This window comes from Crotalus tigris, unplaced genomic scaffold (genome assembly GCF_016545835.1).
Source record: "Crotalus tigris isolate CLP2741 ecotype Arizona unplaced genomic scaffold, ASM1654583v1 scf7180000020184.803716, whole genome shotgun sequence".
NCBI lineage: Eukaryota > Metazoa > Chordata > Lepidosauria > Squamata > Viperidae > Crotalus > Crotalus tigris.
Genome location: NW_024097897.1, coordinates 95227 through 118829, shown reverse-complemented (window position 1 = coordinate 118829; position 23603 = coordinate 95227). Strand labels below are relative to the sequence as shown.

The window sequence follows — 23603 nt, the reverse complement described above, 5'->3', positions numbered from 1 at the left end:
TGCCATTAGAGTGGTATCATCTGCATATCTTAGGTTGTTGATATTTCTCCCGGCAATCTTAATTCCAACTTTTGATTCATCTAGCCCTGCCTTTCTCATGATGTGCTCTGCATATAAGTTAAATAGGCAGGGCGACAGTATACAGCCTTGCCGGACTCCTTTTCCAATTTTGAACCAATCAGTGGTTCCGTGTCCAGTTCTCACTGTTGCTTCTTGACTCGCATATAGGTTTCTCAAGAGACAAATGAGATGGTCTGGTACTCCCATCTCTTTAAGAACTTGCCACAATTTGTTGTGATCCACACAATCAAAGGCTTTTGCATAGTCAATGAAGCAGAAGTAGATGTTTTTCTGGAACTCCCTAGCTTTCTCCATGATCCAGCGTATGTTGGCAATTTGATCTCTAGTTCCTCTGCCTCTTCGAAATCCTGCCTGTACTTCTGGTAGTTCTCGATCCACATACTGCTGGAGTCTAGCTTGTAGAATTTTAAGCATAACTTTACTAGCATGTGAAATGAGTGCAATGTTCCCTTGACCTGTATTTAATATCACACTGGTGTTATTTATAAAAAAATATCACTACCGTTCTGCTTTTTTTGAACTGAGTTTTTTTTTTAAAAGGAATGACAGGTACTGTGTAAATTCATGGCTATGATTGCAATTTAATCTCTAAATGATTCAGAGTAGATCTTTTAATGTAATTTCTCCTCAACCATCCAACACACACACACACACACAAACACACACACACACACACACACACACACACACACACACACATATATATATATATATATACACACACAGAAACCTGGAACAGTGTTTTTATCTTACATCACGGGAAACAGTGTGAATATATAAATGCCCATCAACCTAAAAATGGAAGCAGTGGAGATGGTGTTATGAAGGCGAAGGTCATAATCCAAAGCCAGAAGGCAAAAAAACCCCAACAAGATCACAGTTTGAATAATAATGTCCAAGGAACCAGATCAATTTACAAAAAAAAAATCATATCTCTAGCATTAAAAAAAATGAACATGTGAAGAACCGGGAGCCTTAATTTGACTTTTTGGGATCTGATAGGAAATTGCCAACCACCAACCTTTTCATACTTAAAGCTGTCTAACCCTTTCAAATTTCTGACTGAGATTCACTTAGAACAAAAAGTAAAGGCAAGATGTTTATAATTCAAATGGACATTCTTGCCAACGTAGGATTATTTTTTTATTAAATAAAATCCCATGAAGTCCCACCTGGGAAAGCACTGTTTAATAGGACATCTTTTGTTTGTTTGTTGAGAAGGAAGGTAGATCATTCTAGTTATAACCCTGTAGGGCACAGATGTCAAATTCGCCACATCACATGATGTGTCACAACATATCATGTTTTTCTCATTGCTGGAGCTGGGGTGGGCACGGGCTCTGCATGATGCTCCTGATGTAGGGCATGTTCTTCCCTTCTACACAACTGCAGACCCTAAAGAACTGGTTATTGTTTAGAAATTGAGCTGGGTTGAGAAAATCAAAAACATTCATGTAATTTGAATTTTGTAAAAAGACATTGACCTCCAGACCAATGTTTGGTAGATCTCTTGCTCTGATTCAACTGAAAGCCAAGTTATGGTATATGCTCGACTGAGAGTACTGTGTATTATCTGTGTGGATTATAATAGCATGGTCAGAGATAGCTTTGCCCATTTTACCCAGAGATATTCAGGCTAAAATAGATAACACTGTCACCAATCTGTCTCAGAGTAAAATACCTTGCTGGTGCTAAGTTTTCTCCATCAGTCTCTTAGGAAGTGTGATTGCATGTATGTAACTTTGCAAGGGGGGAGGGGCTGTACACATTTTCACAGTTCCAAAAGTTCCAAGTACAAGAGAGTGTCAGAATCACTCCAATGCATTGTGGGTTTTAGTAAATGAAAAAAATAGGGAAATTACTTAAATGTTCCCTGGAAAATATGGATTCATTGGGGTGAGACTCCATTCCAAAATGGCTCTGGATGGACCCAATTCCTGTGCTGAGATCCAGCCTGTCTCAATAAAGTTTCTCTTTCCACTTTACAAAATAGCTAGATCCAGCCATCTGCCTAGCCCTAACCCATGGCCTGTTTCATTGTCGTTATTGAGTGGGTTGGAGTGGCTGGATTGATACATTGTACTATGGTACAAACCATAGCTAGTTGGTTTCATGTATTACATGAAACCAAAATCAGGCAAACCACCTTGTGTTTTAGCACAGCGGGTGAACCTGATAAATATTCCTTTTTCTGCACTGGAAATATCTTAGGCTGAAATTTAGTGGTCAAACTTTATTCTCCCAGCTCCTCACCATACCCCATGCAACCACATGAAGTCTAGTGGTAATGGCCATTCATATTGTTGATATGAGATGTTGCCATGGTGCTGAAGGGCGTTGAAGCCTGCAAGCCATGGCTGGGGTACAGGGCAGGGGCAGAGCTCGGCCAGTAGGAGAAACTGGCTGGGGTCACTCCCGAAGCCATGAAGTTGAGTTTGGAGATGCCAGAGAAGGGAAGGGGTGCCTGGAATTTGTACAAGGTGTGGTCAGGGGTGGCTGGCTGGCAGACCTGGGCCAAGCCTTGGAAGTCAAACTTGTAGGCGTAGCGCTTGCCATGAACCTTGGTCATGATGTTCTTGTCATAATAGTAGCGCAGGGCCCTGCTCAACTTGTCATAGTTCATGTTAGGTTTGCTCTTGCGTTCGCCCCAGCGCCGAGCCACCTCATCAGGATCGAGCAGTTTGAATTCGCCGTTGGTGCCCTCCCAGGCAATGCAGTTGAGGTTGGCCCGGTCCGAAAGCAGCTCCAGGAGGAATTGCCATAGCTGGATTTGCCCACTGCCTGTAAAACCAAGGGAGGGGACGGTTAGAGAAGCTCCCACTCCCCATCTGCCCCCCCCACTCCCCAATGAATACAAGAACCAAATAGAGCAGCGGTTCTCAACCTGTGGTCAGGACCCCATTTGGGGTCGAATGACCATTTCACGGGGGTCGCCAAACAACACAGTCCGCCATTTTTTCCCCTTTTCCTTAGCTGTGCTACTCCCTTTTATTCTATTGGCTTTTGAAAGCCAATAGAATAGACTCTCTTGAATAGAGTCTAATTCTATTGACTTTCAAAAGCCAATAGGAATTGTGCAGGCTGTCTCTGCCCTGCTGAGCCCACCAAAAGTCACATTCTGCAAACGGTGCTGCAAGTTGTCTGCAGCGAAGGCGAGCAACTACTAAAAATGTAAGTAAAAGAGGGCCAGGGGTGGGAGGTGGGAGGCTGGGGGCGCAGGGAGGGTTGCTGGAGTGCGTGGGGCCCGGTGGGCGCCTTACTTCCCTTGGGCTGGGCCAGCTGGTGGCCCAGCCAGTGGTCGCCCTACGCCGTCTCTGCCGCTTGCCAGCTATGCCTCGGTTGGCGCAGGGGGCGGCACCATGCATGTGCGTCGCTCCCGGGCAGGGAAAGTCCTTGACTTACGACCAGTTGGGTAGTCCTCGACTTAAGACCGGTTGGGTAGTCCTCGACTTAAGACCGGTTGGGGGTCGTGGCATTAAAAAGGTTGAGAACCACTGAAATAGAGTCTGACCACTGTGCTACACGTCCAGCTTATCAAGGTTGACAGCCAGAACAAGACATAGGGGCACTTGCTAGCGAAAGCAACAAATTCTGGAACCCATGTCCATGTGTTCTGTCCGCGTGGGTGCGAAAGCTCAGGGAGAACCTGTCAGCACCTTTTCCGACATACAAGTTCTATGAGAAGGCATCAGCTTTTCTGAGCTGCAATTGCTCATGTAAACTTCGTTACCATACTTTGCTAACCTGGCTCTCCTCCTACAGGGTCTGTTCATTTATGTATTTTGTTTATTGCATGTCTATGGCTGCCCTCTCAAACAAGCGACTCTGGACAGTGAACCATCAGAAAATCAACTTAAACCAAATACAAACACAGTACAAAAAAAAAGTGCAAACTGGGAAACAAGGCCAGTGCTGGGATTCAGCCAATTCACAACAGTTCGGGAAAACCGGTAGCTAATTTTTTGTTGCCCAGGCCCAGAATGGACTTCCGGAAGTGGCATCCATGCAGAGAACTGGTTGTTTATATATTTGAATCCCACCACTGAACAAGGCTATTAATATACTCAGGATCCATAACCTGAGTACATAACCAGGTCTTCAGGGCCTTAGGAATGGCCATCAGGGTAACAACCAATTAATCTCAGGAGGAAGGATGTTCCAAGGGGAAGGAACAATCGCAGGAAGGGCATAACTCCCATTCCTTGGCAGCTGACATTCCTTGGTTGATAGGACACAAGCATGCCCACCCTAGTGGACCAGACTGGATGAAAAGAAACCTGGAGAAGATAATATCTCAGATAACTCAGTTCCAAGCCACAAAGGGCCTTAAAGGTGACAACCAGCATTTAAATTGCACTCAGAAACGCACTGACAACCAATGCAGATCATGAAGCAGTGGTGCTACATGTGTTGAACAACAGACACCATTTACTACCTGTTCTATTCTGCACCAGTTGAAGTTCCCAAATATTCTTCAAGGGCAACCCCATGTAGAGTGCATTGCAGTAATCTAGACAGAGGGTCATGAGGGCATGAGTGACTGTGAGCAGGCCAGGAATGAGTGCAACTGATGCACAGTACAAAGGTGCACAAAGGATACCCTAGCCACAACTCCCACCTGCTAATACAGGGGTCCCCAACCTGTGGGCTGCGGCACTCACTGTAGTGCCGCAATTGTGGCATGTGAAAATGGGCTGCCACTGCACTATGAGGTGCAAAAACAGGATGCTGTTGCACCTCAGGGGGAAAATGGGATGCCGCCGTGCTGTGGGTGCAAAAATGGGATGCCGCCTTGCCATGGAATGCCACCACACTGCAGGGCGTGAAAATGGGACACCGCTGCGCCTCAGGGAGAACGGGATGCCGACACCGTGCTGTGGGTGCAAAAACGGACAGGGCTGTACCATGCAAGAACAGGACAGGGCTAGCGAGTATCAAGCAAGCACTAGCCCCACCCTGTTTGCATCACGTGCATGCTCATGGCCCCATGCATGCATATAAACTGCTTCCCCCTTCCCTTTCCTTCCAGTTCACCAACTGAGAAAGGTTGATGACCTCTGTGCTAATATATATGTTTGCATGTGTAAACGTCTACTCTCCCTTTGGATTCCCAAAATCAGACTTCCCCATTATACCTTCCAGATTATTTTAATATGGAATTAAAGATCTGATTTTCATTCAGCACACTCACATATTATACCAACCTCTGCACACTGCACTTTTATTACATACAATACGTACTGCAATACTACAATACTGCAGCTGTGCTAACACAGTAAGACTCCTGGCAGACCTCTGACTGAAAACCAACAGATAGCACAGACTTTTCCCAGCAGTGTTGAGATTTGAACCTGAGACTTCTGTATGCAAAGCACGCAATTTCTGCTGAACTGCACTAAATTAACTTAAATTAATTTATTCTAATTTCAGTGGGCATTGTAGGATTAAAGCAGTGCTATGTTCCAACAGGCTACGATGATTAAATATCTAACTAGGATTTCATTTGATTATTCTAATTTCTACCTCACATTTTGAATAGGGTTATTCCATTTTGTTTATCATTTTTATTTTTGATGTCCTGCAATTGTAGCCAACTTTTTACAAAGCATTAATAATTTCACACAGGGAATTATAATATAATTTATTATTTAACAGTTTAATTTATATCTTGTCTTACTATTTTGGCAAATTTTTAAGGCAGCTAACAGTAGTTTTAAAAGATTTTAATATTGGGACATAGATTACAATTATCATGAAATTAAATATGCCAGTCATTTCACAATGAAAAGCAGGTGAAAGAGATGTAACTAGACTAAGAGGAGGGTGGGGAGATGCCAGCAAATTCACCCCAGAGCTAAAAGCAGTGAAACACATGGCCCTCTATGGAGGCATCATTTTTTTAAAAGCTTCCCTGAGAGTTTTTATCATTGGATGCATTCTGCCATTCAGTAAACCCACTGTTCAGAGTTTTTCTTTCTTGATATGATCACTGCAATAAACATGGTTTCTCATCCTCACATGGGTTTTGCTCTGTTCTTCTGAATTTTCCACAACAGTTATTCCAAAACTCAAGTGGAGAGATACCCTCTAGACCAGTGGTTCTCAACCTTTTTAATGCCGCGACCCCCAACCGGTCATAAGTCGAGGATTAAACCAGTCGTAAGTCAAGAACTACCCAACTGGTCATAAGTCGAGGACTTTCCCTGCCCGGGAGCACCACACATGCGTGGTGCCGCCCCCTGCGCCAGCCGAGATGTAGCTGGCAAGCGGCAGAGATGGAGCAGGCTGACCACCGGCTGGGCCACTAGCTGGCCCAGCCCAAGGGAGGTAAGGCACCCGCCAGAAAAGGAGGAAAAAAATGGCGGACAGCCTTGCTTGGTGACCGTGAAATGGTCGATCGACCCCAAATGGGGTCCCGACCCATAGGTTGAGAACCGCTGCTCTAGACTTAGATGGGCTGCTGATATTTTATTAACATAAGACAGAAATATACAAGTGCCAGATCCTTCCTTGAACTGCTTTACCAGGGAAGCTGATTATTCTTGTAGCCTTCAGCTCTGCTATCCTGATTAGCAGCAATAGTACAGGGGGTTCATACCCTGCTCTCTCTTTCATGCAATCCATATAACCTAGAGGAGTTCTCCACTGGAACTGGGAATTCTCTCTCCCCCTTTTCCTATTGGAACAGCTACTTTTAAAAAAAGGCTTGCAGCCTCACCACACATGGAAGATGTGGAGAAGGTTAAGTTGATTAGTAACAATCTGGCTTTGAAACCTGGGTCTGTCTAACATTTTCTGGTTTTGCTACAATCACATGCTTTTTTCCTTCTTGGAAGAAGCGTTACTTCAGAAGCATTCCTTAATGGCGAGAGAAACTACTGACACTTTAATGGTAACAAAGGTACATTGTGGAAATAATCACCAAGTAGTTTGCTATTACTATGTGGGGTTTCTGGGGGGGTTTCTTCCTAATCTACCTTCCAGCATTGAGTATTGATAGAGTTGATCCTGCTTAGCTTTACATGAGATAACTAGGGACTGAACATGGTGACATATGATGTGAATATATATTTATGGTCTATCTATCTATCTATCTATCTATCTATCTATCTATCTATCTATCTATCTTCTATCTATCTATCTATCTATCTATCTATCTTCTATCTATCTATCTATCTTTCTATCTATCTATCTATCTTCTATCTATATCTATCTATCTATCTATCTATCTATCTATCTATCTATCTATCTATCTATCTATCTATCTATCTATCCCTATATGTATCTATCTATCTATCTATCTATCTATCTATCTATCTATCTATCTATCTATCTATCATTTACAATAAGAACATGGTTTACAATTATCTGCTTCCGGGATTTTCTTTTTTTCTTTCTCTAACCTATACACCCTGTCCCATCTGTAAGATTCAGCAGGTAGGAGGTGACCTGCTCAAATAATGGGAATTACAATATTTTTGGGATGCAATCTCCAAACACTAAGACCCATTTGTAGGTGGGAGGCACTGACAATTGTAAGCATTTGCAAAATAAAAATCAGAGTAGGTTCTGTTCTTCTCTTAAGATCTTTAACTTCATATTGGATACTTGGGGTGATGACAGTTCTTAGCAAAATTATTCAGTTAGAAATTGTTGGTTAAAGTTCTGTTTTCTTTCTAGGACTGGAATAATAATAATTTGTATTATGGTCACAGACCAGCATTTCTAGGATTAGAATATCTGCTGTAAGAGGTTAAATGAGAATAAATGTTCCTAAAATGAACTGTGCCCGTCTGTGATATCTGTGTGTGCATATGCAGACATCATGCTGAATTCTTGATAATGCCTGTCTAAGAAACAATTTTTTTACCTAAATATATAAAACTATTCTATATTTAGAAATAACTTAGCAATTTATTATCACTGCCCTATACACTTTTATTCAAAACAGTGTCTACTTATTTCCAGAGAAATTAATGTTCCAAATAGCTAAGAACTAAAATCAATATCTAACTAGCACTGCTCAGAAGCATGTTCCATTGAGTTCCTTCTGAAGAAATTTATGAGAATATTAGCTGTAAGTCATTAATACAAATAACTAATAACATTCATTGTTAAATGAGAAATTCTAAGGCCTGTCCTGAGTAAGGATAAAAACAAAAATCCCATCAAATCAAACCAAAATCTTGTTAACCAGACTAAATAATCAGTACTTAGCCAGACTAAATAATCAATATTTTTTTTACCACAACCATGGAAGAAAAGAATTTCAGGTACCAAAGGAAACAAAATGAAAGAGCTCACTGCCAAGAGGCATTGGGGAAGCTAAGTATTTATAAAAGTGATTATTCCAATCCTGCTGGTGTCTAAGTATGGAAGTTGGATTGTCTTTTGGCTTATTGTTCTAGGGCTGGATTACTGATCACTTGAAACTTCATTGCCAGAGCTATAGGAGTAATGGATTATGGTGGGTTAACTCACCCTTTAAACCAGCAATTTTCACCAGGAGTATTTTGAAATGGTGTGAATTTTAATGGAGGACATTTAAGTTTTCCATTCTTAACTCAAATCTAACCAAGGATGTTTTGAGCCTGAGGCAGGATGAGGAGGTGGGATTTCACAGTGGATGGTAAAAGAGACAATGGCCTTTAAAATCTGAGGGGATGGGCATGTCTTAAACTTCCTTGTACCAATAACAATAATGGAAGTACTACATGGGGGGGGCAGGTGAACCACCTTTTCACTTCTGATCTGTGGGTTAGTTACATACAACTCTTCCCAATAAATAAATAAAAGAGAAGAGTGTTGGGTGGGACCTCTGCTGCAAACTCCTTATTTGCTTGTGCAAACCAACCCTAAAATGTAGGAAGGGAAGAGCTGCCCTTTCAGAATGACTATATCTCCTCTACTTTTGATGCCTTGGACTACAACTCCCATCCCTCTCATGTAGTGGGCCATTTCTTTCTTTGGTTTTCTGGGACAATGGGTGTTCAATGTGGCTTATCTCAAAGTGTCACTGGCTAGGAAAAGGTCCATCTGGAGCCTTCCCCATTTAAAGGTGGTTAAGTGAAAGTTGGGGTGGAAAAGGCTGGGCCCAACATCTTCTTCTGTTTAGGGAGGGAGGCAGCCTGCATCTTAGGGACAGTCACAGTTGTCATTGTCATGGCCCTTTGGGGAAAATGCTGGTGTGGAACAGTTACAGCAGCTCCATCTGCAGCCCCCAAGCCTGGAAGAACTGCTGCAAGCAGCCTTAGGAGGTCCTCCTTCTCTAGAAGCTGGTTGAAATCTTAGCTTGTTCTGGTCTAAATCATTATTTCTGTTTAAATGAATTTAAACAAGTCCTACCATTTTATCTGTATAAAAAGTGTTGCATCTCTTCTGCTTTCCTTTACTTGTAGGTAGGCATCATTCGTATTTAGAAGTGACATAATCTCCAGCTTTGACTTTATTTCAAAATAATACAGTAAACTAACAGACATGTCCTACAGGAGTCTTCTCAAAAGCCATCCGGCTGCATTCGGTGGACTTAAAGCTTAAGAGAGGTTCAGGCGTTGAAACACTTGGGCTGGTTTCCTTAGCCCAGGGGTCTGCAACCTTGACAACTTTAAGACTTGTGGATGAGGGGGACATGATAGCAGTGTTCCAATACCTGAGGGGTTGCCACAAAGCTATTTTCCAAGGCACCTGAAGGCAGGACAAGAAGCAATGGATGGAAACTAATCAAGGAGAGAAGCAACCTAGAACTAAGGAGAAACTTCCTGACAGTTAGAACAATTAATCGGTGGAACAACCTGCCTCCAGAAGCTGTGAATGCTCCAACACTGGAAGTTTTTAAGAAGAGACTGGACAGCCATTTGTTTGAAATGGTGTAGGGTTTCCTGCCTGAGCAAAGGGTTGGACTAGATGACCTCCAAGATCCCTTCCAACATTATTATTATTATTATTATTATTATTATTATGGATCATTGCACAGTCAGCCAGATGTTCAGACTGGATTTGGCATTTTGTCTACCTATCGAGTCCTTACCCAGGACCTGGGATAGGCAGATGTGGATGTTTGATGGTATTACAGGTATCGTAGCAGGATGGAAGCAGTTCCTAATAAGGCCGCCTTTTGCAATTGACTAATAGCAAATTTGTCAATGCCAATGGTGTTCAAGTGGTGCTCCAGTTGTTTTGGGATTGCACCCAAGGAGCCTATGACTATTGGTACTACCCTTGCTTGCTTTTGCCACAGTCTTTCTATTTCTGTTTGTAGGTCTTTCTATTTTGTTATCTTCTCCAGTTCTTTCTCGTCTATTCTGTTGTCTCCAGGCACTGCCACATCCACTATTCAGACTTTTTTGTCTTTCTTATCGAAAATTGTTAAGTCTGGGGTGTTATGTTGCAGGTGCTTGTCTGTTTGAATTCTGAAGTCCCAGAGCAGTTTAATTTTATCATTTTCTATGACTTTCTCTATTTTATGATTCCACCAGTTTTTGCTTACAGGAAAATGATATTTTTTGCAGATCTTCCAGTGCACCATTGTTGCTACTTTGTCATGCCGCTGCTTGTAGTCAGTCTGTGCAATCTTCTTGCAACAGCTTACCAGGTGGTCCACTGTTTCTTCAGCTTCTTTGCATAGGCGGCACTTACTGTCTGTTGCTGTCTTCTCAATTTTGACTTTATATGCATTTTTCCTTAAGGCTTGGTCTTGTGCAGCCAGAATTAGTCCCTCGGTCTCTTTCTTCAATTTTCCTGCTCTTAGCCATTGCCAGGTCTTGTTATTATCTGCTTTCCCAGCTATTTTTTTAATGTATTGGCCATGTAGTGCTTTGTCTTCCCATGCCTCTATTCTGTTCTTCATTTGGTCTTTCTTGTATTATTATTATTATTATTATTATTATTATTATTATTATTATTATTATTATTATTATTATTGTTATTATATCATCATTATCATTATTATTCATTAGACGTGAACCTCAGTCAACTGAACATTCAAATTGATTGGTGCTGATGGTTGATACGGGTTGCTGCTAGCATCGTAGGTATCAACCAGGTACCTCCTTCAAATGTAAGATGTTCCGAGTAGTGCAGTTTTTTGTAGCATTGCTGGAATTATTGCAGAAAGCTGCAGTTATTATCTATTATTATTAATTACTACTACTATTACTATTACTACTACTTCAACTACTACTACTTCAGCTCCCAGAATTCTGGGAGCTGAAGTCCACAAGTCTTAAAGTTGTCAAGGTTGCGGACCCCTGCCTTAGCCAGAGGCGTGTTTGCGAGTCCACTCAAGGGTGCTGTTGTGCTTCCTCTTTCCCCACTTAAAAGAGAGAGAGAGAGAAAAAACCCAGATCTAGCCAAAGGAGTCCTGAGCCTAGAATCAGACCAAACCCAGGCGCCTCCTGACGAACTAAGCAACCTGCCCGATTCAGGGGTTCGGGCATCAGCTAGATCAAGAAGGAAAAGAACGGCAGCGGCGTCGGGAGCCCAGCGCATTATTCGGAGCGCCGCTTTCTTTCCCACCCTGTTGTGAGCTTCGGTCGGAATATTGGCGGTCGTTCCAGCGGGGCTGTTTGTTTCCTCTCTTCCAGATCTTGGGACCGAAGGATTCTTGAAGATCAGCCAGATGTTCGCTTGGAGGAGGCCTTGTCCCCGGAGGAGCCAGTAAAACAAAAGCAAATTTCAACTTTCTCCCAGCAGTCGCGCGGCACTTTCCGGGTGTCACCTCCTCCCCACTTCCCGAGGCAAAAACAATTCCCAGGGTTAGGTGGATGCGTGGGAATCCGTTCCACTGGAAGCTGCCGGGCCGCCTTCCTCGGCGAGAGAAAGAGAGAGAGAGAGAAAGAGGGAGAGAGAGAGGGAGGGAGAGGGAGGGAGGGAGAGAGGGAGAGAGGGAGAGAGGGAGAGAGGGGAGAGAGAGAGAGAGAGAGGGAGAGAGAGGGGGGAGAGAGGGAGAGAGAGAGAGAGAGAGAGAGAGAGAGAGAGAGAGAGAGAGAGAGAGAGAGAGAGAGAGAGAGGCCGGCCCGTTCACATGAAGCTTTTCCTAGGCGTCGCGAGCCCAACCAGCCTTGGCGCCGCTAAATCTTCCTCTTTTAACTTTCGCTTTCGCGGTTAGGGGGTCGTTTCGACCGATTTTTGGAAAGACGTATAAAATATCTACACCCGGGGGAAACCAAATCGCGTTCGATGCAGGACCCCCGCGAAAGGAACGTGTTTGCTGCTCCTTCGGATGCGGGTGCTAAAGACGCGTGGTTGCCGACGGCTCGGGGGAGCCATTTCGGTCACGGATGAGTAAAGGCGGAGAGCAAAGCCATCCAAGCGGGGATGTTGGGGCTGGTCTGGTTCCTGCGCCGGCGCTTGACCCGGGAACGTTTCCTCTGCGATTCGGTAGGAAACCCGCGAAACGAAGGGGTGGGGGGCGTTTTCGACGCCCTTCCATACTTTTGCGGGGCCATGGCTTGCGATCTGGCCTCGTCGGCAGCTCGCGAAGGAAACCCGGGGTAGCCTTAGAGAGTCTTGGGGGGGGGGGCGCCTTAAAATTCACCCCATGTATCTTTGCAGGAGCACTCGAGGTTCACAGCGCCTTGGTCGGACGCAAGGAAGGAAAGATCCTCGCCCATTCCAAATACAGACCCCGGTTCCTTATCTTCGATCCAGTTTAGCACTTCAATGGCTGGCTCGCACCCAGTGGCGGGTGACTCTCTCAGCAACCCTTTCCCCGTTATTTTCCTCTTCCTTTCCATCCCTCACCCCATCCCCCCCGCGCATAATATTGTCCTCTCCGAAATGTATTCTCCGAAATGTATTCCCCTTATGAGACATGTGAGCAAGAAAGAGTACGAGATGTCTTTAAGAAGCCGCAAGAACCTTCGTTGGGTACATACCCCACTCTTAGGCAGACGCGTTAAAAAGGCATTTAGTCCCCCAGAGGAGGGGGGGGGAGAGAAGGTTCCAAGAGAAGCTGATTTTCTCAACCCCCTTAAGGGAGTTTATATTTCCAAGTGAATTCTGTAGTCTGTTTTAAGCGCTTAATGCGAAGCGCCGGGCCGTTGAATCAGAGACTCCCGTTAAGGAGACCTCACCAAGCAGAAGACGTGGTTTTGGAACCCCGAGCGTTTTTATTTATTTATTTATTTTTAAGCAATCCGATCTCCCCAAATTGGCGTCATTTTGAGAGAGAGAGAGAGAGAGAGAGAGAGAGAGAGAGAGAGAGAGAGAGAGAGAGAGATCTCCCCCCAGCAAGAAAATAGCCGTTTGAAAAGTCACCAGAGTTACTGTGGTGCAAATTTCCAAGGACTACATTAAAAATAAAACGAAAGCTGAAAGTACATCGGCGTTAAGTGCTCTGGCTCGATTAGATGAGATTGTTCGTTTGCTTTGCGTCAAGGTGGGAGTAATGCAAGTAAATCTATGGGTGTGGGTACGCGCGCGCAGAAAACGACTGTTGTTAGTTGCGAAGTCGTGTCCGACCCATCGCGACCCCATGGACAACGTTCCTCCAGGCCTTCCTGTCCTTTACCATCTTCTGGAGTCCATTTAAGCAGAAAACGATAGGGGCACAAATGAAGTCTAATCTGACGTTCTGCTAGATAAATCTCTCTTCAAAGGAACGGCGACGTCCGTATTGCTGTGGCTTTTTGAAATAGTCCTCCTTGCATTGCCATATTCAAAACTATTTTTTTTAAAAAAAAATATTTTCCTAATTTCAGATTGCTTTTGTATTTCAGTCCCAGGCGGCTTTCATAATTCATTGAACTGCATATTATTATTTCTGGGACTGTTTAAAATTCAGCTCTGATTTCACCCAATCAGAGTGGGTTAGAAATATTTTCCACCTTGGCTGTATCTACCAGTTCAGGTAAAGGATATGGGTGAGTGCCGCACCCCCTTACATAAGTAGGTAGGGGAAGAAGCCTCCAAATATAATGTAGGAGGGAAGAGGGAGGGAGGAAAGAGGGGCTCTTATAACAAAGGGGGGCATCTTTTGTTTTTTGGAAAATAAATTAACCAGTCAGCCAACGCAAACCCCCCCCCCCGCAGTCAAATTTGTCCAAACACCTTTGCGCCACTTGCAAACAAGGTTACGGACCTGCGAGCCTCGTGCGGGGGACAGTTTTGCAAAGGGCTCCTAAAGTTTGGAGCTTAAGGGAAAAGAGAGACAAAAGCCCCTTGCAAGCACCATCCAAGCGGCTTCGGCCTAAAAGAGTTGTGGGCTGTTCTGTTTCAGATCCTATCCAAAGGCATAAGATGAGCGGGGCGGGTTTTCCCTCTGGAGGACGCCCGCTCGGCTTCCTTGCTGGCCACTGCGAGCTCCGCAGCATAGACTTCAGGACAGGGTGGACGATGAATGTGCTTTTCTGCATCCAAACAAAGAGGATACTAAGCAATGAACTTCTGAGCAAAATGGAAGCAGTTTCTCTTCAGAGACAGCTTCTCTCCAAAGAAGCTCTTTGGAGCGAAAACCTGGATGCGCGGGTCTTTAGTAAGAGGAGGAGGACAATGGGCACTTTATGCATAAACGTGGGCCATCTAAAGTACGGCTCAGAATTTAAGACAATTCGATAGATGGGTACTCTCACTTAAAACGGTAAAATTAATCAGCTAACAAAAAAACCCCAAGACTTTGTCCACAAGCCTGGTTTGCTTCTTAGTTTCATTTATTGGATCGTTGACTCCATCGACAAACTATATATCTATCCCTCGTGCAGCGATAAGGGGTGGTTCAGAGGAATCACACCCTCTTTCAAAGACGAGAAGTGACCGGAAAAAAAGCCCATCGGGTTCAATCATCAGCATCTAAAGGGAGGATTAAGACAGACTCTGCCAGCCCGCCTGCCAATGGGTTCTCACAATACGCTTTACCCGACCAGTGTAGAGACTTCGCGGCTGCAGGAAAAAGAACGCTAAGCTGGATCGGCGTTGAACGTGGTTAGTTTGTTTTGGGAGAACAGGCCACTGATTAATTCAATAACTTGAGTATTCAGCATAGTGTTAGATGGCTCAAATCCCTAACGGAGTCGAAGGCGCTTTCGGGGAGCCGAGCTTACGTTAAAACAAATAAACGCCAGCCTTACGAGGAGGCGGGGGGGGGGGCGTTAGAAGTCAGATAGTTCCAACTCATTGGGGTTTCGCGTCGGGAATAGTTAACCGCGGACGTGGAACTCGTTGTAGCTCCAACGCGCCTCTTGTTAAGAATCAGGCCGTCTCTCTCCCGGATCAGACATCGCCATTTGGCGCATTTTGGCTCAGCTGCTCTTCGCGACCGGTGCAGCTGGCGCCTTCGCATCTCCGTGGCCCTTCCGTTGGCTTCGAGACCACCAAAAGTGAAATAAACTGCCCGCGCGGAGCAGGGGAGAAAGTTGCCCAATGCGCCTCTTTCACCCCTGAGAAGCGCTGCTCCCTCACACCCCCGCAAAGTGGGGACTCCGACCCACGGGGCGACCAAGACCCGTCGTTTAGAGCGGGCATCTCCCCTTAAAATGAGGCCCTTTGGGATAAGCCGGTGGAGTCGCCAGATTCTTCAAGCCCGATTGCCACCCGGCTCCGGGTCACTTCGGTTAAACAAACGAAAACACCCGGGCTTACCTTTCTGAACTCCTGGCCCCAGCGAGCCCCACGTCTGGTTTTTGCCTTCTTTGAACAAAGTTTCCCCAACCGGATCTGCAGGAAAAGAGGAAGGGGTCGGGAGGCGAGGAGCACAACACCCCAAATCGGAGCCGATCCCCGCCCGCAGCTTCGGTCAGCTCATCTTTTGGCGGGAGAAAAACGCCGTTCCCCCGAAGGAGCCTCGCCTTCCCCCCCCCCCGCCGCCCGCCTCTGCCGCTCCCCCGCCTCCCCGCCAAGCCGCTATGAAGCCAGGAAACGCGTTCAGGAAAAAGGAAATCCGACTTCCGACGGGAGCCGTCGGGGCCGCTTTAAAGCGGGAAGGCCAAGGCGGCTCGGCGCGCCTGCCAGCGCCTCCCGGGTAGCAAAGAGACGATCTGGGAGTGGGGGAAGAAAAGGGATCCGATTCCCTCGGCGGAAAGCAGGCAGGCCAGGCCCGGGAGGAGTTTAGAGCGGCTGGGCGGCCGAGCCCGCGTCCGTCTGCCCTACCTGGCAGGTACATGTTGAGCAGCAGGGTCCGGGCCGCGCCGCGTCTCATGGCAGCTCTGCGCGCACCCCGCGCCCGCGGGGGGTATTATGGCCTTCGCCCGGGAAGAGGGTGGCTGCGGCTGCGGTTGTTATTATTATGTATTGCCATCGCCACCACCCGCGGAGGCCGAGCGCAGGTTCGGGAGGGGGGGGGAGAGGAGGGGCCAGATGGGGCGGGGGAGCAGTAGCCTGGCAACGCGCGAGGGGCGCGCGCCTGCAATTTCCTCTGCGCTTTAATTAAAGGCGCGGCGCGGGCGCTTATCGGCCCATCAGACTTTAATAAAGTTTCCCCCGTTAAAGATCGCCGTTTCTATGGAGAGAGGCAGCCGCGGCCGCCGCGTTTTCCGCCTCCTTAACTCTTTGCAAACAGGCAGCGCCTGCCTGACCTGGCAAGGCCCGGCCGGCTCCGGCGGCGCTTCTGCTCCAGCGCCTCTGAGCCAACAAGCGCGCGAATCTCGGCTGAGGGACGGGGGCCCGGCGGGTCCACGCGGGCCAAGAGAAGAGATGCAGCTTGGGCGGGCGTGGAGATGGCGGCAGGGGGGGGAAACCCAGGCCGAAGACTCCAACAGTGGCACCAGCCGGCTGGGGGAATCGAGCCTCTCGGCCTGAACTTTTTCATTCAATAATTTTTCTGTTTTCTGTGGACAGACCCAAAGCCTTCTCCAAATTCATTTGGTTCCAAAACGGCATAATTGTCATTCAAAGCCTGGTGAGAAATGGCAATAATAGAGTAGCTCAGCTGAGCACTGTAGAGATTTTTTTTTTCTTCTGCTCCAGACTATCTGGACAAGTCTCTGCAGTTTTCTTAACAAGGTTTTTCAGAAGCTGTTTGCCATTGCCTGCTTCCCAGAGTTGAGAGAAAGTGACTGGCCTAAGGTCACCAAGCTGGCTTCCTGACTAAGGTGGAACTAGGATTCCTAGTCTCGGAGTTTCTTGCCTGATGCTTTAACCACACTAAACCGGCTCTCCGAGCCTGTTAAGTGAAGGCCAAACCAATGAGGGGATCGTGAATAGCTTACAGACCCTGCTTGCCTACCTGATATCTTCCATATCTATTAGATTCCTTTCTGTCACTCCCAGTAAGGCTGGTTAATACACCTGAAGGCCGGATTACAGTATTACATGCAAGCAGTACATATATATATATATACATAGCCTGTGGTGCAAAGTGTTTATCCTGTTTCACTTCTCAGGGAAATCTCAGACCTCTTGAAGTTCTGGCCTTGGGAGCACTTAGATTTCAGGTTTCACGGTTTACATTTCTTTCCGTATCCCTGTATGCATTTGCTGGCTTCTAACTATAATCTAACAGACAATAAGTGTAGAATCATAGAGGTGGAAGGTAACTATTTAGGGCCATCCAATTTCTGTACTTGCCTCTTCTGTGCAAGAATCCAACTCAGAATAACCCAAAGAAATGGCTGTTTAGCATCCATTATGCATCTGACGAGGTTGCTATGCATAGGTGTACACAGTGCTCTTAGTAATCCTTAATACTTGTCTGGATCATTTCTATTCTGTAGGTGTGGAAGGATGCTGGAGGCCTTTCCTCTTGTTTGTTAAGCTGGCAGAAAACTATAAGACCGCCCACCAATTCCCAGTCATATAATGGAAACAAATCAAGGAGAGAAGCAACCTAGAACTAAGGAGAAATTTCCTGACAGTCAGAACAATTAATCAGTGGAACAACCTGCCCCCAGAAGCGGTGAATGCTACAACACTGGAAGTCTTTAAGAAGAGACTGGACAGCTATTTGTCTGAAATGGTATAGGGTTTCCTGCCTGAGCAGGGGGTTGGACTAGATGACCTTCAAGGTCCCTTCCAACAGTAGTAGTAGTAGTAGTAGTAGTAGTAGTCACCTGACTTCTCTCCAAGGCAATGGATGATCAAATCTATCACCTTGAGACTGACCTTAGAAGGTGTCAGAGGTGTGTGTGTGTGGGAGAGAGAATGCTACCTCAACACCTGTACAGCTAAGGATGACATAAATCTGTCTCATTCGAGGTAAAAGTAATGTGATGCAGATCCAGCAGAAAAATAAATGTTGACGGCATGGTTTTTGCCAAGATAAGATCCAGGTGAGGAAAGGCTCTCAACGTGCACTGTATCTCTTAATATTATTTCATTTTATTTTCCAAAAATCAAGACTTCAGGGAAATTTTCCTTGATTTAAGGCTGTCCCATTGAACAACTTGCGTAGCACAGCATTGTTCCTGACTCATAATAGTGGATTATTGTGAGTTCCATATGATATTCTACTGGAAACAGATGTAGAAGGATAGCATTGCATTAATTTTCACAATGTTTTTGCAGAATATTTTTATGAAAAAGAAGCTTTTTGAAATGCAAGAATTTTTTTAAAAAACTAAGCCTGTGTTATTCTGTGATTTTGCCCAAACTTACAATAAACTGCAATTTTTGCCAATGATGCAATAGCATTATCTAGATCCAGAAACTGATTCCAGAGGTTTCACCTAATCCCTGTGTTAAAACATAGAGAAGAGACTGGATTTAAAAATAAATATTTATTTACAAATATATTATTAAAACTTTATCCTACCTCCCCCCCCCCTTACCTGCTTGGATCACCTCATCTTGGTCACCAAACTTTGATTATTTTAAATTTGCATCTCTACACAGCAGAGACATCTAGTGGCTGCTTGTGGGAAACGTGAGCTACATTTTGTGATCAAGAGAGCAGGTGGTAGCAGTAGAAAAGGATGGATTTCCAGAGGGGAGGGGAGAGAGGGGAGGGGAGAGGAGTGGCACTTCAGGGGTGGCCAAAAATCTGATGCTTTCTTCTTCTCCCCTTATCCATATGGGTTGTGTTTATGACACCTGGTAAATAAGATGACTGCATGATTTACAGTAATTATGGCTGCACTTCCTTTACTGATAATATGGAGCAATGGCTTTGTTCAGCCGGTGCTCACATGCTCCCAAATGCTGCAACATAGACTGCTGATAAGAGGCCTCAGGGCCTGTTCTGGAGATTTTCAAGGGATTTCTCTTCCCTGTAAATATGCAGGAAATGCTTTATGTATGTATGTATGTATTTATTACATTTATATGGCCACCCATTTCATATGATATGACTCTGGATACATATAAACAAACCAAAAACCAATTTTAAAAACATTCAGGAAATACAAAAATTAATATTACTATAAAAAAGCTAAGAGAGCATTAGATTACAAACAATAAGGACACCCCTCTCTCTCTCTCTCTCTCTCTCTCTCTCTCTCTCTCTCTCTCTCTCTCACACACACACACACACACACACACACACATACCAATCCTCAGAAATGGTCCAGAAGAATATCATGATTGATGGTATCAAAGGCCAATGAGAGGTCAAAGAGAGCTAGGATGAATGCACAATATCCATTGTGCTCTTGCCAATGCCGATAAGAAGCACAGCCAATACTGATTCTATCCATTACCCAAGCCTGAAACTTGAGTGAAAGGGGTCCAAATAATCTACTTCATCCTGGCACCTCTGAAGCTATCACCTATTCTACCATCTTGTCTAAAAAGGGGAGGTTAAATACTAGATGAAAATTGTCCAGCCTGCTGGGCCCAGTGATGTTTTCTTGAGGAAAGTGCAAACCAACACTTTTTTGAGAGGCAAAGGATCGGCCCCTCATCCAAGGAAGAATTCACCACTGCTAGAACCAACTCACATGACATCCCCCCCCTCCCCCTACAACTTTAATTAACCAGAAGGGAGATGACTCTAAAGAGCACCCTGACCACTTCCTTAGGCCCAATAGGTTCATTCCCACATAACAGGGCAAGACTCTACCCTGGGAACTACAACATGGCCAGCATCCAGCGGTGAATGAATTGTAGCCATTGTGAACAACAAATGCATAGCAAATTCTTCTGCATGAGTCTCCAGAGGGGTCTCTGAGGTACCTCTATCCAAGAGGGCACAGATTATTTAAAACAGGATGGTGAAATAACTATCTAGGGATGCAATAAGGGTGGAGAACTGTTGTGACTTCACTGCCCTCACTGCCATGCGATAGGCCATAACAGTGTGTCTAACCCGTGTTTAATTGAGTTTGTTCTACACTGAACCTCAGCAACATTCTAGATGTCTCTCCCCGTTTCATCTCCCTCAGTGCTTCAGTAAATCAAGAAGAGTGATGGGATCCATTAGAGGGGGGAGGTCACCTAGGCGCGATCCAATCCAAAGCCTTGTTCACTTCTTGTCAAGGTCCCAGATGGAGTGTGCAGCAGAGCAGCAGGAACAGTCCCCAATTCCCTCTGAAACCTATCAGGGAAAACGATCTAATAAATCCAGCTGTGGTGGAAAGTGGTGCTAGAGCATCCAGGGTAATCAGGACATGATCTGACCAGGACAAGGAGGACACAAGACATTCCTCAATTCCAGATCACACTGTCACTGCTTTGCCAGGAAAACAGATCAGGTGTGTGATCGCTGTTTTGTGTTGAGCTCTGGATAACCTGGCCAGGCCCTGGCTGTCATGGTAGTTATGAACGCCTGAGCTTCATCTGACCAAATCCCCAGAGAAGGCAGATTGACATCTTCCAGAACCATAATCTGGAGAGCTGATGCGGCAATGCAGACAAGCAGCTCAGGCTGTGCAATAGGGAAGCTGCTACAACAGCAAAAAGCTGACCTGTCCATAGAGTCCAACTTAATGAACAGAGTGTCACACCTAGCAATCTGTGGAGCAATACCTCTGAAAACCTTAGGAGACTTTTGGATGACAATCACACCTCCATGCCTGTCCTGGGGCCTCATCTGATGCCACACCTGAAACACCCAGCTGGGCACATTTAAGAAAGGGCCATCCCCCTTTTCTGGACACAGCCAAGTAGTAGTAATACATGCCAGGCTGGTCCATTCATCTGTGACTGAATCACAAATAAAGGAGACATTATAGGCTGACTTGGCATTTAGCAATAGCAGCCAAAAGCCAGGGGCCCTGAAAATCAACTGACCAGCACGGAGTTGCGTTCAGGGAGTTGGAACATGGACCTGGAATGGGACACTGGGCTTGGATCTTGAGAACAGCCTGTTCCCCCCATTCCTTCCTTATGGTTCTTCCTTCTTAAAAATAGCAAGAAAGAACAAAGCAAGACTAGAGACTGGATTTCCGGGACAAAGGTGTTTCTAAGGCAGGGGTCCTCAACCTTGGCAACTTTAAGACTTGTGGACTTTGGGAGTTTAAGTCCACAAGTCTTAAAGTTGCCAAGGTTGGAGATCCCTGTTCTAAGGTAAATAAATAAATAGGCTGTACTTTTCTTGTAAACACAGTTTACAGTGAGCTTTACTAGAAAAATAAACACTTGGAGGGGTCAAGTGTTGAAACCCAGTTAGTTTCCATATCATTAGTGCTGTTGCTGTACCACTCAGCCTTTGGCACTTTGCCTCTGGCACTTTCTAAATATCAAGACTAGAACTGATGGGGGATGGTTTGGAAGAGAGGTTCTCTGCTTCCTGAACTCTTTCTTTTGTAACCATCTTACAAAACCAAAACTGGCTATTTCCTTTCTGCCTTGAAAGAAAGACCTGCCTGAAGCAGTACCTACTAATTCTAAGAACTAAACTCACAAAAGCTGAAGGGAATGGGATAACTCCTGAAGTGCCTTATAAGAAGTGGGAACAGTTCCTGAAGAAATGTTGAATGTCCTTTTTTGTGGCGTGACCCCTTGGGCCCAGCGTGTTGCAGACTCAGGCGAGGGCACTCTGGCCATTCTGATCTGTCCCGGTGTTTGGAAGGCTTCTCCTTATACTTAACAAGCGGAAGGGGCATTTCTGCTGCTTCACCTTTCATGCCCCAGACTTGCTTTAGCTGCCTGGGTTCTAGTAGCCAGCCGCAGGCAACTGAAAACAAGCCCAGCACAAGTAGGCATATGGCACAGAGCAGTCGTGATCAGAATGGAGTTTTGCTCCCCGAAGCTTCCTGTGTGGTCTCTGGAGAAAGGCTGTCCTGAGCCAGCAGTGGAAATATAGAGTGGCTATCAAAGGCCTTCTCTACCTGGGGGAACTGTTTAATTTGCAGAACAGGCAGTCAAGATCCACACGAAGCCCAGGAGGTCTCAGCTGCCCTCTGAGAGAGGTGGAGAATTCTAGATCCAGCCAGTGTGGCTGATATAAGGAATGCTGAGAAGATCACATTTGGAAGATAACAGATTCCCCTTCTTTGCATTTAGTCCAGAGGCAGATACTTTGAAGGGTGAAGAACCACCTGCTCTTTCTGCACCCTTGAAATGCACAGGAGAGGGAGGGGTAGTATAGAGATTTGGAACAAACCATTTTCATTGACTGGAGCAGGCAGGATGGGCAAAGAAGAAGTTAGGAAAAAGTACTTACCATCACCTTCTTAAAACCATGGAGCCTTACGAACAAAGCATCTATATCAAGATATTTGGGCCAAAGCCAAATCAAATGTATATTACTTTTAACAATTGGATTTTATTTCTTCAGAGTTGAGGAATCTCTTTAACACAGGAATTCTGTCTTGGTGCTCCACTTCACTTCTGATATTTTTTGGCCCTAAACCACGTGCTGGAAAAGCCTGGAAATGAAACTGAATTATAGAAAGAGCCCTGGGATATGTAAGTCTTTGTAGTCAAAGAAAACCCTTCTAAAATCTTAACATATGGGGGGGGCATTTTGTTTTGACCCAAAACCCCATTAGGCTGGAGATTAGGATTACAGCTGGGAGTGATGTGGAGATTTGGGGATGGCGGGGGGGGGGGGGAGGAAATGAGGTAGAGAGGCAAGATAAATTCCAGCTTCCAGAAATGAGACACTGGAAGACAGGAAGGCAAATTTAGTTCATCCAGAGATAAGCAAGATAAATTACACAGCTTATGAACTTTTTTCTGTTGAGATCAATAAATCCATAATCTATTACTCTCCGATATAATTAGAAATGGAACTAGCGCGTCACCTCTATGTACCGATCAAAAATGAAAGATAAACCACTTTGGCTGTACATATAGCTCCCCTTAGTTGAAAGAAAGAGTTTTTGCTTTCACCTGACCTGCCCTTTCTCACTGGAATAAAGCAATCTGGTACACCTGCACACCTCCAGGAGGTTTTCTGCCCCATGGAAGCAAAAAATACTTTTGAAAACTCTCTTCCCTTCTCTCACGCACCAGGCATCAGAGCATATGCCCATAGCACAGTCCACCACATATCTTGTTTCTACTTACCTGCATGACTGCTGGGGACAGAAGCTGAGTTGCAGGTTTGCTACCTGTTTGGAAAGGGAAGGGAGGGTAGTAGACCTCAGAGCTCTGGTTAGGAGGCTGGAGGTGTGGAGGAATGTTTGTGCAAAGGGAGAGGCCTGCAGCCAGCACTTCCTTATTGGAGACTGGAAAGGAACAGCCTCAAAGTGGACTGTCTGTGCCAAACA

At 45.3% G+C, this 23603-nt stretch overlaps 1 protein-coding gene across 8 annotated transcripts; it reads right to left on the bottom strand.

Annotated features, from left to right (window-relative positions):
- Positions 1-810: 810 nt before the first annotated feature.
- FEV (FEV transcription factor, ETS family member) lies at positions 811-23507 on the bottom strand. 8 transcript variants are annotated; one of them, XR_005559461.1, is made up of 5 exons: positions 23401-23507; positions 22553-22757; positions 20383-20482; positions 18607-18684; positions 17982-18461 (listed from the first exon to the last, which is right to left on the bottom strand). XR_005559461.1 is itself a non-coding variant. In XM_039365804.1 (3 exons), exons 1-3 carry the CDS (start codon positions 16211-16213, stop codon positions 2360-2362), a joined length of 627 nt encoding a protein of 208 aa, XP_039221738.1. In that variant the 5' UTR covers positions 16214-16345; the 3' UTR covers positions 811-2359. The 8 variants fall into 8 exon arrangements, 1 of the variants encoding a protein (XP_039221738.1); XR_005559460.1 differs by having other exon boundaries at positions 17982-18458; XR_005559465.1 differs by lacking the exons at positions 17982-18461; positions 18607-18684; positions 20383-20482 and adding exons at positions 2814-2862; positions 15658-15732.
- Positions 23508-23603: the final 96 nt, after the last annotated feature.